At 16.2% G+C, this 17,832-nt stretch overlaps 1 protein-coding gene across 1 annotated transcript, besides 14 other annotated features; it reads left to right on the forward strand. All coding sequences in view use genetic code 6, as the record gives it.

The window, feature by feature from the left end:
* Window positions 1–100: a microsatellite.
* Window positions 101–949: 849 nt separating this feature from the next.
* Window positions 950–993: a microsatellite.
* A 158-nt stretch (window positions 994–1,151) lies between these two features.
* Window positions 1,152–1,199: a microsatellite.
* A 453-nt stretch (window positions 1,200–1,652) lies between these two features.
* Window positions 1,653–1,706: a microsatellite.
* Window positions 1,672–1,718: a microsatellite.
* A 771-nt stretch (window positions 1,719–2,489) lies between these two features.
* On the forward strand, window positions 2,490–4,042 carry IMG5_106650 (hypothetical protein; the record flags this gene model as incomplete). The annotated part of the gene is made up of 1 exon (XM_004035010.1): window positions 2,490–4,042. The coding sequence occupies one exon, from the start codon at window positions 2,490–2,492 to the stop codon at window positions 3,951–3,953; it is 1,464 nt and encodes a 487-aa protein (XP_004035058.1). The 3' UTR covers window positions 3,954–4,042.
* A 3,361-nt stretch (window positions 4,043–7,403) lies between these two features.
* Window positions 7,404–7,428: a microsatellite.
* A 914-nt stretch (window positions 7,429–8,342) lies between these two features.
* Window positions 8,343–8,371: a microsatellite.
* A 1,697-nt stretch (window positions 8,372–10,068) lies between these two features.
* Window positions 10,069–10,126: a microsatellite.
* Window positions 10,077–10,128: a microsatellite.
* Window positions 10,129–10,576: 448 nt separating this feature from the next.
* Window positions 10,577–10,610: a microsatellite.
* Window positions 10,611–10,664: 54 nt separating this feature from the next.
* Window positions 10,665–10,727: a microsatellite.
* Window positions 10,728–10,745: 18 nt separating this feature from the next.
* Window positions 10,746–10,776: a microsatellite.
* Window positions 10,777–12,072: 1,296 nt separating this feature from the next.
* Window positions 12,073–12,132: a microsatellite.
* Window positions 12,133–12,987: 855 nt separating this feature from the next.
* Window positions 12,988–13,012: a microsatellite.
* Window positions 13,013–17,832: the final 4,820 nt, after the last annotated feature.

Consider the following 17,832-nt stretch of genomic DNA (forward strand, 5'->3'; position numbering starts at 1 on the left):
ACCCCAACCCCAACCCCAACCCCCAACCCCAACCCCAACCCCAACCCCAACCCCAACCCCAACCCCAACCCCAACCCCAACCCCAACCCCAACCCAACCCTTTTAACAAAAAAAATAAAAACCAACCCACCCAATTCTTACATCAACAAAACACTTTTAATTTTTAAAAGTAAATATTCTTTTATACTTTATTTTTTCAAAGAATTTAAAAATATCTAAAATTTACTATATTTATTTATATACAATATTATATTATGAATAAATACATATATATTCATTAAATGTAATTAAAATATATTTGAGAATTTATTATTTACTTTTTAATAATATATTTTTTTATTAGATTTATATATTTAATTTATAATTAATAAAAATGTTTCATTAAATATAATAAATAATTTATATAAAAATATTAAAATATATTTAATATAAAAAATAATATATAATTCATTTTAATAAATTATTAAATAATAAAAATATATAAAAATAATATATTTATAATTTTTTATATTTAATTTAATAAAAATATTTTAATATTATTTATATAAATGATATTTATAAATAAATAATTATATGTATTATATAATATATTATTTAATATCTCTTTTGATATTCTTATATTTATTTTTTAATTTTGCAAAATATTTAGTTAAAAATATAACTTTTTTTTTATTTAAAATTATCATAAATTTTTAAAATAAATATATTATAAATATAAAAAAAGTAAATGAATTAATTTTTTATTATTATATTTTTATAAATATTGATATCATTATTAATTAATTAGTTCACTTTATTTTCTTAAAAACTATTTGTTATTGTTAAAAAAATATACATACATAATTTTTTTTTCATTTTATTTTCAATCAAATTCATATTTTATATTTTTAAAATATAAATTTTGCATAATTCTAATTCATATAAATATATAAATGATTAATGTTCTAAAAAATTTTGTTTTATTCATTATTAAATTTTTTTATATTCATTATTTAATGTTAAAAGGAGTTTTTCTGAATTTTATTTTAACTATTTTTTTTATAATATTAATTATACATAATAATTACTTTATCATATGCATTCTATGAATGTGCAATCATTTAATCATATTTGTCACAAGCTTATTATTTTTCATTTATTATTTAATTTAAATATTCTTATTCTCTTTGCATATTCATTAATTCTATTTCCATTTCATTTAAAACATTTTCTGACGTATATATTTCATTTTATAATAAATCCCTTTATTATTTTATACCCTAGATATAGTGCTCTAGTTGATTTAATGTATTTTATTCTTAATTCATATTTGTTTTTTAAATAAATAAAGTAATTTAATAATAATATTTAAAATAATTTATTTATAAAAATAATTAATTAAAACATAAAATCTATTTTTAAAAATAAAAATTTTTAGAAAAAAATATATTTAAGTTTTGATTAATTTAATTTTCAGATATTTTAATTAAATATTTATTTAGATATACAAAAAATATTTCTATTGAATAATTATTTTTTAATATAAGAAAAAAAATATATTATTTCTTATTTTAAAATATATTATATATTTTAATTTCTATTATTTTTATAATATTTTAAAAATTTTTAAAATATAAATTTTAAATTATTTTTTATTTTATTAATATTAAATAATAAATAAAATTAAGATTTTAAAATAAAATAAATTTTATATATAAATATTAAATATATTTATATATTTACTAATAAGTTTACTTTTTTTTATTTAAAATTTTATTGTTACTTTATTATTTTTTATTATATAAAGATATTTGCTTTTTAATAAGCATTAATCTTATTTTTATTTGAAGAGTTATTATATAAAATATGATTAATTGAAATATTTTATGTTTTAATATTACTTTTAATATAAATAATCATTTTAAAATAGATTGGTATTACTAATTAATATTTTTATATAAAAATTAAAATTTGTAATTTATAAATAAAAATTAAATTTTTCTTATTACTTCTATTTATTCTCCATTTTTTTTTTAAATATTTTCTACTTCTTTTAATATAAAAGAAATGTAATTTAAAAATGTTTTGATTTTTAAACTTAATGCTATAAAAATTTTGTTTTGATCATGAAATTATGCTATACTATATATTTAAAAATAATATTAAAATATTGTATTTATTACTGCTAAATGTTGTTATAATTCATGTAAATAGCGAATTATTTAAATTAATTAATAATTTTATTTTATTTTTATGTGAATAATTTTTTTCAAAAAATAAGCGCATATAAATTAAAAATATCTTACCTCAATAATTAAATTATTTAGTTTAATATTTTCATTAAGAATATTATTAAAACATACATAATTTATTTCTATTATTTTTATATAAAAAAAATAATTATAACTTTTAGAAATATTACAAATTTTTATTATTTTTATAAAAAATATTTAATAATATATATATATATATATATACCTTTCTTGTTTCTAAAATAAAGATAAAAAAACATGAATAATAATAATCGTTTTAAAAAACCAACTTATTTCTAAACAAAGCTATTCATAAATAATTAATTTGTTGACGGAGTAAAAAAGACTTATATCCCAGTTTACAATCCTGCTACAGAAGAAAAGATATGTGAAATAAGTGAAGGAACAGAATAAGACATAGAATTAGCTATAGATGCTGCTGCCTAAGCCTTTAAAAAATGGAAAAAAGTTGCTGCAGCTGAACGATCTAGATTAATGATGGTACTAGCAGATTTACTTGAAAAGCACTTAGATGAATTTGTTGCATTAGAATCTTTAGACAATGGCAAACCACTCGATTAAGCTCTTTTCGATATATAAGAAGTGGTAACTAGCATCAGATATTATGCAGGCTGGGCTGACAAGTTAACTGGAAAGACCTATTAGTCTTCTGAAGATACATTGTTTTATAGTCGCCGTGAACCTTTTGGAGTTGTTGGATTGATTTCTCCTTGGAATTATCCTTTAATGATGTGTGAATGGAAATTCGGACCTGCTCTTGCTACAGGAAATTGTATTGTACATAAACCTTCAGAAGAAACTCCTTTGACAATTTTAAGATTTGCTGAACTTATTAAAGAAGCTGGATTTCCACCTGGAGTATTTAACATTGTGCCCGGGTATGGAAATATTGCAGGAGAGGCACTCGCTAGAAGTTAAAAAGTAGGAAAAATTTCTTTCACTGGTTCAACAGCAGTTGGAAGAAAAATACTTTAGGCAAGTTCAGAAACCAATTTGAAAAAAGTAGCTCTTGAATTAGGTGGAAAATCACCTGTTATAGTATGTCCTTCAGCTGATTTGGACAAAACGATAGTAGCTATTTGGTTCGCATTCACATAAAATATGGGACAATCATGTGATGCTGGAAGCCGTTTGCTTATTCATGAAAGCATTTATGACGAATGTTTGAAAAGACTTATTAAAATGAACGAAAGTGTAATTATTGGGGATGCTTTTGACGGTGCTAACCATGGCCCTTAAGTTAATAAAATATAATTCTAAAGAATTCTTCAATTTATTGAAGAAACTAAAAATCTTAAAGATGTCAGAGTTATCTTAGGTGGAGAAAGGTGGGGATAAAAAGGATACTTTATTAAACCTACTATTTTTGCTAATGTTGATGATAATGCTAGAATTGCTTAAGAAGAAATTTTTGGACCCGTACTTGCTGTTTTAAAACCTTGGAAAACTATTGAAGAAGTAATTGAAAGGGCTAATAATAGTAGTTATGGATTAGCTTGTGGAATAATGAGTTCCAATTTAACTGAATGTGAATTACTTGCTAAAGAAATTGATGCTGGAAATGTTTATATTAATAGCTATGCAATTTCACAAAGATATATGCCTTTTGGAGGATATAAATAATCAGGATTTGGAAGAGATGGAGGAGAAGAAGGTTTACTTGAATATACGCAAGTAAAATCAGTTTATTATTAACTTTGATTTAGTTTTTTAAAAATATTTTATTATCTAATTATAAATTTCATTTATTATTTTTTATATTTATGAAAATTATTTTAGTTTTATACAAATTTTTATATTTATAAAAAATAAAAATAAATACATATTTATTGAAATTATTTATATTTTTAATTTAATAAAAAGAAATAATAATAATTCTAAATATTTGTAAACAACTTAGATAATTGAACATATTATTTTTATTTTTAATAATCAAAATATAAAATATATAAATTTAATAATTAAAAATTATAAATGATCTAATAATTTAACAAAAAGACAAATTAATTTTTTCGCGGAAATGCATTTTTTTCTTGTTTTTAAAAAATTAATAAAAATAAACATAAAAAAAAAGATACTTATATTAAATACACATGATAATTAAATTAATAAATATGAATTTATTTTTTTCTATTTTTATTAAAAAAAAATAACAAATATATATATATTTTGAATAAAATTTAATAGAAATGTCTACATATTTAAATAAAATGAAGCTTTAATAAGAAAATGACTCATAGCAATCATTAAAAAGATTAAAAATTTAAGAAATTGATTCAAGAGACTGTAAAATTAAATCATAAGAAGAATAAATATTATAATTTATTTAATCTGAAAATATTTCTAATTATTAAAATAAATATAAATAAGAAGAAGAAAATAATAAAATAATTTAAATAGCTTTATCTGAAGAAGATGATTTATAATAAATAACAGAGTTATATAAAATAAATTAAATTGATAATGAAAAAACATTTGTTTTATGGATAATAAATGGCTCTAATCTATTAAAATATTTTTAAAAAAATTAATTATATGAATAGAACAAAAGTCAGGATTCAGATAAAACTAATGATTTAAACGATATCGATACAGAAAAGGAAACTTTTAAAACTTAAAATTTGAAATAATATAATTTATTTATTAGCTATAACGCTTATACATAAAAATTAATGCTATCAATCTAAATAGAAAATATTCAATAAGTTCACAATGTAAAAATAATATATTTTATTTTTATTTGCAATTTATAATTATGCATTATCTATAAAAAAGCCTATTTAACTTGAGGTTGATTTATATGCTTATTTAAACAGCAGAGAAATTGCTAACATTTATGAAAAGTATAATTTTATTCAATATATTTTTTTTTAAAAAAATAAAGACTAACATTTGACAAAGACTAGAAAATTAAAAAAAAAGATATTCAAAATAAATTTTAAATTGATTAACTTTAAAATTAAAACCTAATTATAAATGGATATATTAGACCTACTAAGACTAATAAGTAAAAAAATATTCAAAAAATAAATAATTTAATAAAAGTTATGATTCTAAAGAAAGTACAGGATATGTAGGACTTTTAAACTAAGGAAACACATGTTATATGAATAGTTATTTACAAACACTTTTTCATTTATCTTCTTTTGCAAGATTAGTTTTAAAGATACCTACAATTTAAAAATATGACTGTTTTCCTGATGCACTTTAAATATTATTTTATGATTTATTAACCGGAAATGTTCCAGTATAAATATATTTAAATATTGTTATAATATATTTATTTGATAAAAAAGTAATAAACCATTAATTTACTTAAAAGCTTTGGATGGTAATAAGCTGATGCTTAAGTTTAGCATGATGTATAAGAATTTGGATGTAATTATTATAATTTAATGAATTCATTTAATTTTTTTTAGTCCATTTAATAGAAACACTTGAATAATAAATAGACAGTTCTCCGGAGTTGAAAGGTTCAATATAAAGGATGTTTCAAGGATAAGTTAATAATTATATAAAATGCATGAAAGTTGACTTTAAAACCGAAAGAACTGAAGTTTTTTTTGACATTTAACTATAAGTAAAAGGTAAAAAATATTAAAAAAAAATTAAAATTAAAAATAATATAGGAATGAAAAAAATTGAAGATTCATTATTTTAATATACATAAGAAGAAATATTAATTGGAGATAATATTGTAAAATAAAAATGTTAAAAATAATTAAAAAAATAATTTAACTTTTTAATTTAAATGATATGAAAAAAAATCAAAAATAATATAATTTTTTTTTTTAAGTATGATACAGGAGATGAAAAATATAGAAAATAACAGGCTAAGAAAGGTTTAAAATTTTATATATTACCGCCTATTCTTTAAATTACTTTAAAAAGATTTGAATATGATAAAGATTTAGTAAAAATACGCAAATAATATAATTTATCTTGCATAATTTTATTTATTATCTTTATTTCTTTTCAAAATAGAGAAATCTAAAAAAAGTACTTGATCCTTATGAATATCCTTTTAAATTAGACATGAAACCTTATATGAATACTTAGTTTATTAAAAATTAAGATGACAATGTAAATAATATCTTATTTAAAAGAATTATAAATTAAAAATATAATATTATTTTAGAAATATATGTACGAACTATTTGCTGTTTTAATTCATAGTGGGTAATAGAGTGGTTCAGGACATTATTATGCTTATATTTAAAAAAAAGGGTAATGGTATAAATTTAACGATTCTATTGTTGAAAAGATAAGCGAATATTAAGTACTATAAGGTGGAAAAGGTGGAATAGATTTCTATTATAAATGGAATACTGTTAATAATATAAATATATTGTTTTTTAATTAAATATAAAAAGGATATACTGAATTATCAAAAAGAGACTGTTATAAGGAAAGAAACAGCTTATATGTTAGTCTATGTAAATTTATAAGAAAAAGATAAAATATTAGATGATTTAACCATTTAAGATATACCAAAATGGATAGTTGAATATAAATAGAAACTAATAGAAAGAGAATAATTTATTAAACGATAAAAAAAATATTAGAAGGTAACTATAATTAATTTTGAACAAATAAAATAAACTTAAGGTATTTTTATATATTATATATAAATAATTTAAATTTAAAATATAAGAAATAAATTTATTAATTATAATTATTTAGGAAATGCGATATATTTTCATAAATATTTTTTGAATTACCTACCTTCGATAATAGATTAGTTTGAAAATTAAATTGAAATTGAAAAATGCAAAACTATTTTAGAATTTAAATAATAATTGTCCTAATACATTAATTTAGATTTAGAAAATTTTACAGTTTGGAAAATTATTTATAATTTAGATAAAAAAATTGAAAGAATATGCAATTTAGAAATATTGTTACTGAACTTTTGTGATTAAATTTAATTTGATAAGTATTTTTAAGGTTTATTTAAAGAAAATGCGTTAATTGTATTTTTAATATTAAATTATAATAATAAAAAGCATATAAATTTTAATATAAATAACTAAATTGCCCAAAGTAATTTTATGGATATTGAAAATTGTAATGATTTTGAATAGTAAGAATTTATTTAAACTAAATCGCTGTTAAAGAAAAATTAGCTTATGCTCATATTTATTAAATTTTATAATAATTAAACATAATAATTAAATACTTTGGACTATTTCTATGAAAATAGTAATTGTGTATTTAATTAGTTTTTGTTAAAAGTCTAATATAATTATTAAATAAATTAAAAAAATATCTAATATTATATTGAAATTAGTTATAATCCTATTTTAATTAAAGATAATCAATTTTAAGAGGAAATTAGAATTATTTTTTAAAACAGTCAATATGGAGTTTTAATCATTTAAAATATAAAAGAGTTTTAATAAGAAAATAATGTATAAATTAACAATAAATATTTTTTTAAAATTAAAATAAAAGAAAATAATAGATAAATATAAATAATGGAGCGATTTTATATAATTGAACTTTTAATCCGTAAATTCATTTATATATTTTAATTAGTTTTTTTTTTTTTTTAATATTTAAAAGGCTTAAAATGAAAATCAATTGAACTTCAAATAAAATATTAATATAAATTAAAAGTATACAGATCTTCAGAAAATAATATATTAAGTAATTTTTTTTTATTTTTTTTATTTATTATAAAAAAAAGACTGTGTACAAATGTGATAATAATATTAAATAAGAATGCATTTATTTTTAAATTTTTGAAAATAAGGTTTATAAATATTTAATTTATCAAAATAAAAATAATAAAAAAAGGAATGGAAAGATTTAAATTATAGTGATGAGTTAAATATATTAGAATTAATAAAATAAAATAAGGAACCTGGAGAAAATGAAACTATTTTATTTAATTATAACAATTAATAAACAGCAAAAGATAGAGTAGAGAACGCTTAAATAACATTTAGCTTCATGAATTAACTAAAATACGGATTAGTAATAAATGAGCCATAATAAATTACTATTTCTATTAAAAGATCTCTTTTAATATAAAATATTTATTAAAATTTCTACTAAAATCCTTAATTATTGTAAAAAATAGTTATTTTTTAAAAAAAATATTTTAAATAAAAATAATAGAAACTTAAATTAACAAGAAAACATAACCGATTAAATTCAAATAGTTTTTATTTAAAACTAAAATAAAAATGAACTAGTTAATTTTGTACCTTCAATAAATAATTAAATAAAAATAGTAGAAAAAAGCATTTAAAATAGTTACATTTTTTATTTTGGTAAAAAAATTAATAAAAGCTAAGATATAATAATTGTTTGTAGTTTTCGTTGTATTTAAAAAATAACAAACAATAAAACTAAAAAATAATTTATTGGTTATCCTTTTGCCTTATTAGTTAATTAAAATATGAAAGTTTGTGAATTATTCGAATTATTACAAGAAGATTTAAAATCAAAAAAAATCAAAAGTATAATAGATGAATAAATTTACTAAGTTAATAAGCTGGAAGTATAATTTTAAAGTGATGATAACTTGATTTCTTATATCGTCAATTAGTAAGATTATTCAACTCTAAAATAAAAATTTAGGTTAGGATAAGATTAAAAAACTATTTTAAAATTAGAAATTATTGTAAAGCCTATTTAAATGCCTTTAAATTTATAAAAAAATTGAAAAAATTAATTTAAATATTATTTTATTATTTGTTAACTTAAAAATAATATATTTCCTTTTTATATTTTAAAATTTAAAAATTGATTAATAAATTTGTAAAGTATATATTATTATTCTATCATTTTATTATTTTTAACTTAAATTAATTAAGTATCTATAAATTTAATATATTTTAGGTTAAAATAAAGGTTGAATAAAAAATAAAGATTACAAATTTATAAAAAAGTCGAAAAGAATAAAAAATATAGACTTATTTTAATAAATAATTTTATATATTCAAATATCTTATTACATTTTACTTGAGTCTTTATTTCTATAAGTTCTGAATTCAAACTAATTTAAATTTATAACAATTTTGTTAAAAATTTTTTTATATTTATATGATATTATGCAATTCACAAAATATTTTAAATAAATAATAAATATTTACTATTTTCGAAATAAATTATATTCAAATGAATAAAAAAAAAATATTGTTTAAAATAACTAACTTATTTTTTTAAAATATTAGTTTATTTATTTGTAAAAATTATATTTTTTAAGAAAAATTTTTAAATAAAAAAATAAAAATGTAAGCAATTAAAGAGGTTTCAATCAAAATATTAGTATTACTATATTAAAATTTCAATAATACTAAATATTTTGATAAATATTATTATTTTCATAAAATAACTCATAAACTAAAGCTTCTATATCTCCTATATATAATACTAAATAATATATATGAAACTATATATTTAAATTATTCTTATTATAAGTTAATTTATTATAATATTAGAAATCTTAATTTATAAGAATTTATATTTAATATTATATTTTTTACAATATAAATAAATGATTTAAAAAAGATTATATGTTTCTTTCTATATATATATATATATATATTGTATTTTTTTAAATATTCTTAATTTTGAATATATGCATAGCATTATAAATCTAATTCTAAAATTTATTTAATATAAATAAATATATCTACAATAAACTAATAATAAAATTAAGCAATATATAATTTATGATAATATGAATATTTATAATTCTTATACGTTGAATTAACTTTTGAAATTAAAAAACAGTATATTATAATTATATTAGCTTAAAAATATATAGTTTAGCAAATTTATTTAAATAATCTAAATTATAGATATTATTTTATTTACAAAATATATACTAATTATAATAAAATTATATTTATTTATAAAATATTTTTAAATATTAAATATTATATATTAAAAAATTTATTACAAAAATAATTAATAAAAGAAAACATAACATAGCATTTTTAACCTTATTATATAAATAAATAAAAAAATTAATTAATCTTGTTTTTTATTTTTAATTTAAAATTTATTTTTTTAAAAAATTATAAAAATATAATTAAAAATATGAAAAACTAATATATTTATATAAAACATTTTGGAAATACAAATAACGGAGAAAATTAAAAAAATTAAAATAATATTAAACAAAAGGTATATGCAAAAAGTCCATAAAATAATATAAAAAAAAATAATAAATATTACAAAGAAGATATATATAAATATATTGATAAAATAAAATTATATTATAAAAATTAACTTAATGATATAATTGATACAAAAATTTAAATATTAAAAGAACAAATAACCTAAAATAATATGTAATAAAAAAAACAAAAATAATATATTTAAAATATCATATATTTAAAAATTAGAAATATTGAATAATTAAAGACATAATTAGAATAATACAAAAATGTAATAATATAAATATATAAATATATAAATATATAAATATATAAATATATAAATATATATACATATATATATGTTTATTTTAGTTTTTATATTTATATAAATATATTTATAGAAATATTATTAAATTTTTTTTTAATACAAATCATTTTAAGTATTATTAGGAAATTAAAGATTAATTTTAAAAATAACATCTTAATTTTAATTTTAATATTTCTTAAATATGTGAATCTATAAATAATAGTTTTAAACAAATTTTAAATAATTAAGATTAATCAACTCTTTAAACATTATAATATATTTAATAAACTAAATAAGAAATTTTAAATACTTATTAATAAGGATAAAATTATTTTAAGTTAAATTATGATTAGATTTCTAAAAGTGCATAAAGTAAAGTTAATATAGACGGAGTAAAAAATATATTTACTTAAATGATTGAATAACATTAAAAAGAAATTTAAAAAATTATTGAAAATTTTAAATAATAATTTATAGAAATGTAATTAAAATATGATAAATAAAATGAATTTTTTTTATATACACTTAATAATAAAGAATAGTCATTAATAGATAATATTTAATAAATTATTAAAAATAATTTAGGCTAATAAAAAATAATGGCATAACTATAAAGTTAACTAATTGAATAATAATAATAAATTATATTTATTGAAAATATATCAAAAAAAATTTTTATAGATTTAAAAAAATAAATTAATTCTAATTAAATTCTAGAAAAACTTATATATAGCTTTTGTTAATTAAAATAAAAATACGATTTAATTTAAAACAAATATTTATAAATATAAAATATTTTCTATATTTAAAAAAAATAATAGATAATATAAAATGAGGTAAATTACTAAGATTAAAAACAAATATAAATTTCTTAAGGAATAAACTTAGATATTAAAAATTAATTTTAAGTAGAATTAAATTAATTAGAAGATTATATTGAAAGCCAAATATCCTAAGATAAAGTTACCTTAGATAATTTATAGTAATAAAATCTTAATTAAATTAACTAATAAAAACTAAATAATTGTTAAAGTAAATATTTAAAATATATGAATATAAATATATTTGTTAAATTAGATTAGATACAAATTAATAATTTAGATATAATTAAAGTTAAGCAATTAATAAAAAGAAGTTAATTAATTATTTAATTAAAGGTTATTTATTTTTACTTTAGGGCTTTTATATAATAATAGTTTAACTTAAAATTCTGATTAAAAATTAAATTGTAAAATAGATAATTAATTTAAAATTATTGATGAGCTAGGAAAATATTTATATGACTAAGAAGGAAATGAAGTAATTATACTTCCTTAATATATTTAATAGTTTTAAGATGTACTAAATATAAATTGAGTATACTGGAAATTCAACATTTATATAAAAAAAGAATATAAATTATATTATTATAATTAATTTGATAATTAATTATTTATTTATTTATTTAATTAATTATAAACTTTATTTAGGAATATTTAAATATTTAATTTTATGCTTTATTTCATTAAAAAATACAAAAAATAATTATTTATTATTAAAAATTTTTTTAAAGTTATTTTAAAAATTTATTAAATTAATATAAAAAAATTATTATTTAATAATTATTAGTAAATAAATCGTAATAATAATGGAAAAAGAAAAGCTGTATTATAATAATAAATATAAAATTAATGAATCATTTCTAAACATATAAATTGATAACAAGAGTTTATATGATTTACAATAAGTAATATGCAATAATATAACATTTTTTCCAAATTGAATTTAAAATAAAATTATAAATAAATAGAACTATTCTCATAATACAAGTAAGTAGGATATATCTTCAGATAGCAAGTCTTCAGAATTAAGCTCTTAAGAATCTGATAAATAAGCTAAGTTTAGCTAATTCAAAAAATAGATGTTTATACAATAAAAGTATTATATAAATTTATTATACATATGTCATTAAAAATTATAAGAAATAGATCAAATAAATAAGTTTAAGAATTACTTGAAATATATTTAAATAAAAATCAAATTTTACCTGATTTTTAAGGGTATTATCAAATTTTTTATATTTTAATATGTAAAAATATATATGCTTTTTGTTAATAAAGGAATTCAGCATAAATATTAAAGAAAAATAAAATGGAATATTTTGATTTGTATTTGCTTTATATAGCAGCATTAATTAAAGATAAATTTGAAGATGCTTAGTTAAAATAATAATTTTTTATAAATTAAATTTAATTGTTTTTATATATAAACAATAGAATAATTTACTAGCAATTTTAATAAATAAAAAATGTTAATGAAAACACTATTTAATTTAAATAAGATATTAAATAAGATATAAAAATTGTTAAATAAATTATTCTTAAATAAAAAAAATAGATACCATAATAATATTTTTAGATAATGCAGCATATATTTTTAGAAGGATTTTAGAAGATAAGCAATTATATTTCGAATTATTTTAAGATATAATTACAAGTGATGAAATCAATATATAGGATTTGCTAAACAAATTGACAATTTAAATTTCGACACTAAAAAAGGTTATTCATCATAAACAATATTAATAAATTTTGTAAATATAAATTATTTTTTAAATGCATAATAATTTATATATATAGATTTTTAGTTAAAAACAAAGTCAAACTTGAATCAAAAGCATAGTTAAAATAAAATCTTAAAGCTGATTAATTTAGTTTCGAAGGTTACTTAGGTTTACCATTAAATAGAGTTAACTTAAAATTAATAATACTATATTACATAGAATAAAAATAAGACTTAGATATAATAAAGTAAAAAAATAAAAATTATTATTACCTATATATTGCTTAGATAATTAATTATCGATGTAAGATAAACATCAAATGAATACAATGATTTATTATTGGTTTTCGTAAAATATAAAATAAACTCAATAGCAAGAGATATAACCCGTGCATTAGTTGATAGTACTTTCTATTTAGATTCAAACATTTTATGCGTTGCATTAAGAGTATATTTTATTACTTAATTATATATTTCATTAAAAATAATTATTTTAATTAAAAGGGGTATAATAATAATTATTTATGGTTTGCTTCGTCCTCAAATTTTTTTCAAATATAAATATGGCTTTAAAATGAAAAAGTTTAGGAAACTTTAATAAAGCATTTATATGAAGCAGAAGCTAAAAATTTCGAGTACATAATTTATTTTTTGAAAATAACTAGTCACTTTTGAATAAAAACTATGACAAAATAAATTGCTGATACATTAATTTATCGTATAAATTAAAGTAGAGATAATTAATTTCTCCATACTTTCTATAATCCATTAAAAGTTGCGATTTTAGTAGTAGAATGCTTAGATACGATAGTTCGAAAAGTAATTTATAATAAAAACTAAATAAACAAAGCACGAGATATTTATTATAAATTTGCATAATTATATTGTTTAGGGATAACTGATGATAATTTAATGATTGAACTTTTTAAAGATACAGACTTAGAATAAAGAAAACTAATATACATTATATATGAAAATAATTATAAAGAAATAGTATAAAGTCAAAATTCTGAGGATGTAATAGAATCTATGTGGAATGGAAATATAGAAACTAAAACTTCAATATTTAATATGTTTTATATTACTCAAAATTTATTTTATAAAGATATGAGTGAATAAATGTTTAATAAAGATAAAATATAATTAGAATCTAATAAAAGATACTAAAATTACCACTTTATTTTATAAAAAATAGTTTGGATGAATAATTGCAGAATAAGAAATTTGATTGATGAATATTTAATAATACTTCTTATGATACTAGTACTTGAAAATTTTATTGGATAATTTGAGCCTTAAAAATAAATACATAAGTTATAATTCCAAAAGGATTATGATTATGAATTGATTCGAAACGAAGAAAAAAAATACATTAATACTTATCAATAAATATACTACTAATTTTAAATCTATGTAGATTTAATTATTGGAATTAATTACTTTTTTAGGGTCCTTTCTATATATTATTACAGTAAAGTTTAAGAGTTAAAAATCAAATTAGATTTCCAAGAAATTATTAATATATTTTTGTGTTTATTATCTTTCTTTCAATTAATTATTACTAAATATTTATTAGATATACAAGAACCTGAAAGAATGCTTATTCTTGATACCTTTAAATGGATTTATGTTATAATAATAATCATAAAAATAATTTAATGTATGAAATCATTTAAATTGTTTGGTCCTTTGATAAGTGCGTTATGGTTTATAGTTTTAGAATGTGTAAAATTTACTTTCATTTTTGTTCTAGTTGTAGTATTATTTAGTTTAGAGGCTCATTTTATATTTTATGACAATCCAACAGGACGCTTTTCTACTTTTAAAGGAAGTTTGCTTTTTTTAATTGAAACAATGTTTGGATAATTTAGTTTTGGTGATTTTGATTAAGATGCCCCTTTATTTGGGCCTGTTTTTCTTAATTTATTTTTATTCATGATAGTAATTATTTTCCTTAATTTAATGGTTGCTATACTTACTTACACTTTTGAAAATGCTGCCAGAAGTGCTTAGGTTTTATTCTATATGGATATTGTAGGTAGACTGTAAAAGTTAGAGTATGATAAAATTTATGGTTGCCTTGTTACTTTACCTATTATTTGTAATTTTTTGAACGGTTTTTTTCTTCTTTATATGTTCTGTTTAGATCCTAATTAAAAAGTATATAGCTATTATTAATTTATTTATTTATTTTTAAAAAAGGAAAAAATTTAAAAAATTAGAAAAATTAAATAAAAATTAGTTAATTTTAGTTATATTCCAATTTTAATTTTAGTTATTATTACTTTACTTGCATTAAATTTAATATTTTCACCCTTTATCTATTTTTATAGAATTTACCAAATTATTATTGCTAATATTTAATTTAAATCTAAATTACGTTTGCTTATTTAATGGACTTTTTTAGGTAATTTCTATATTTTAAAATAAATGGTTATACAAACAAAGGAAAATGTGGAATATCTATTTAATGAAAATTAGCTATATGTTGAGTAAACAAATATTCTTTCTAATGATACATATAAAATTTTAATTTTAGTTTCTAAAGAGTTTTATTAAATTAATCAGGAAGAAAAAATTGAAATCGGAAGGTTTTTAACAGCTTTATTAGATAAAATCAAAGATATGGATAGGCTTAAATAAGAAAAATTTTAAAGAAAATAATAAAAAGTTTTATAATAGAATTAAAATATTAAAAACAAAGAAATCAAAGTAATTAAAAACTTATATGAAGACATAAATTTGTAATTTAACTATGATTAAGTAAATCATGAAGAAATTGATTATATTGAAACTAAATAAGATGAAAAATTAAGAAATTAATAGAAAAATAATATTTTTAATTCATTATAATTACCAAAAAGTGAAAGCGATGAAATTACCAAGTTAAATAAAAGTTAAAATATTTAAAATAAATCATTAAGAACATCTTTTAAGAAAAAAACATAATTATCAAAAATTTAAGTAGAAAATGATAAAGTTTTCAATCATAATTATACGTTAGATAAGTAATTTAATAAATAAAAGTCTCATGAAAAGGTTTCGCTTATAAATAAAAGTAAACCCACTTTTTAAAAATGGAAAAGTATTAATAAAGAAGACATTAGAGTTTAAAATATTATATAAGATATTGATTTTCTACTATCTTTTTTAGAAAACTTTATGATTGAAGAAGAAGAAACATTTTAAAACGACGATTTATATAATTAATAAGAGATGTAAGAAACTTAAATAGTTGAATATGTATATATAACTCAATTATTGAAACTTATGTATTATTACAGAAGAAATGATGTTAAATTGGTTAGATTTAACCTTTTAAATTAAATTATTAAAAAACTATTTTAAAGTTAATGATATTTTTTATTTATAAAAAAAATAAAATCTAAAATAAATACTAATATTTTATTACCATTTTATGTCAATTAATTAATTTTTTTTATTTTTCGATAAATATTATTTACTAATATTATTTGATTAAAAAAATCTATTTTTAAACTCTTTGACTTTTTGACTTCAAAAAAATCTTATTTAATTTCTATTTTTTGTATAATCTTATTAATATAAATTATTATAGTCATTAATATTCCTAAAATTTTAATATTTAAAATCGATAAAAATTTAATTAATTTGAGTTTATTTATTTGTATTTTTTATATATTATTATTATAAGAAATTAAATTTTTTCTAAAATAATACTAATTTTTTATTTATTTATAATATTTAAGAGTATATATGTTTTATTTTTAATAAATAACACTAATTGATATAATACATATAAATATATTTTTATTGGAAATAAAATTGTATTAACTTCAAGTTAATTTCATTTATAATTAATTAGCTACATGGAGTTTATTAATTTAAGGAATTATAATATTTTTAAATTTTATAAAAAATAATTCAAGTTAAATCACAATATATTTTTTGTTTTATTTACTGTATCAATATTTTCGAACATAATGTTATTTATTATTATTAGCAATTTTTTTCAGCTTATCATATATTGTTGAACAATTTATTAAATTTAGCTTAGTTGCTTTAATTTTTCTACATATATATAAATTTGAAGTTAAATATTCTTTTTTTTATTAAAACACTACTTATAATTAAAATATATCGGCTACTTTAATGCATATTGAACATATTAGATAAACAATATTAAGCAAATAAAAATCTTCAGCAAGCTAAATTCGTTAATTCTCTGAAAAAGAAAATGAAAATAAAGACTCAAAAAATTGTACTGATAGTATATAATATATAAAATAGATGCAAATAAATATTTAAAGTTATTTATTTAAGAAGAAATTAAGATAAAAATTAAGTGAAAAAAAATATTTAGTATAATTATTTAATCCAATGAGTATATAAATAAAATTATTAAATACTGTAAATTAATTATTTACTTTCTTTAACTTATGTAGTACTAATTTAAAAAAATAAAAAATTAAATGCATTTATAAAATTATAACAAAAAAATTATTTTTAAATCAAAATATATTTAATTTTTCATTTGTATTAAATATAAATATTAAAAACAAAAAATTAATTTTTAAAAATTTTATCTTTTTATTTTAATAATTTTATATCAAACTAAAAAAAATACAAAATAATA

Source organism: Ichthyophthirius multifiliis (genome assembly GCF_000220395.1).
Source record: "Ichthyophthirius multifiliis unplaced genomic scaffold scaff_1120509250881, whole genome shotgun sequence".
Lineage (NCBI taxonomy): Eukaryota > Ciliophora > Oligohymenophorea > Hymenostomatida > Ichthyophthirius > Ichthyophthirius multifiliis.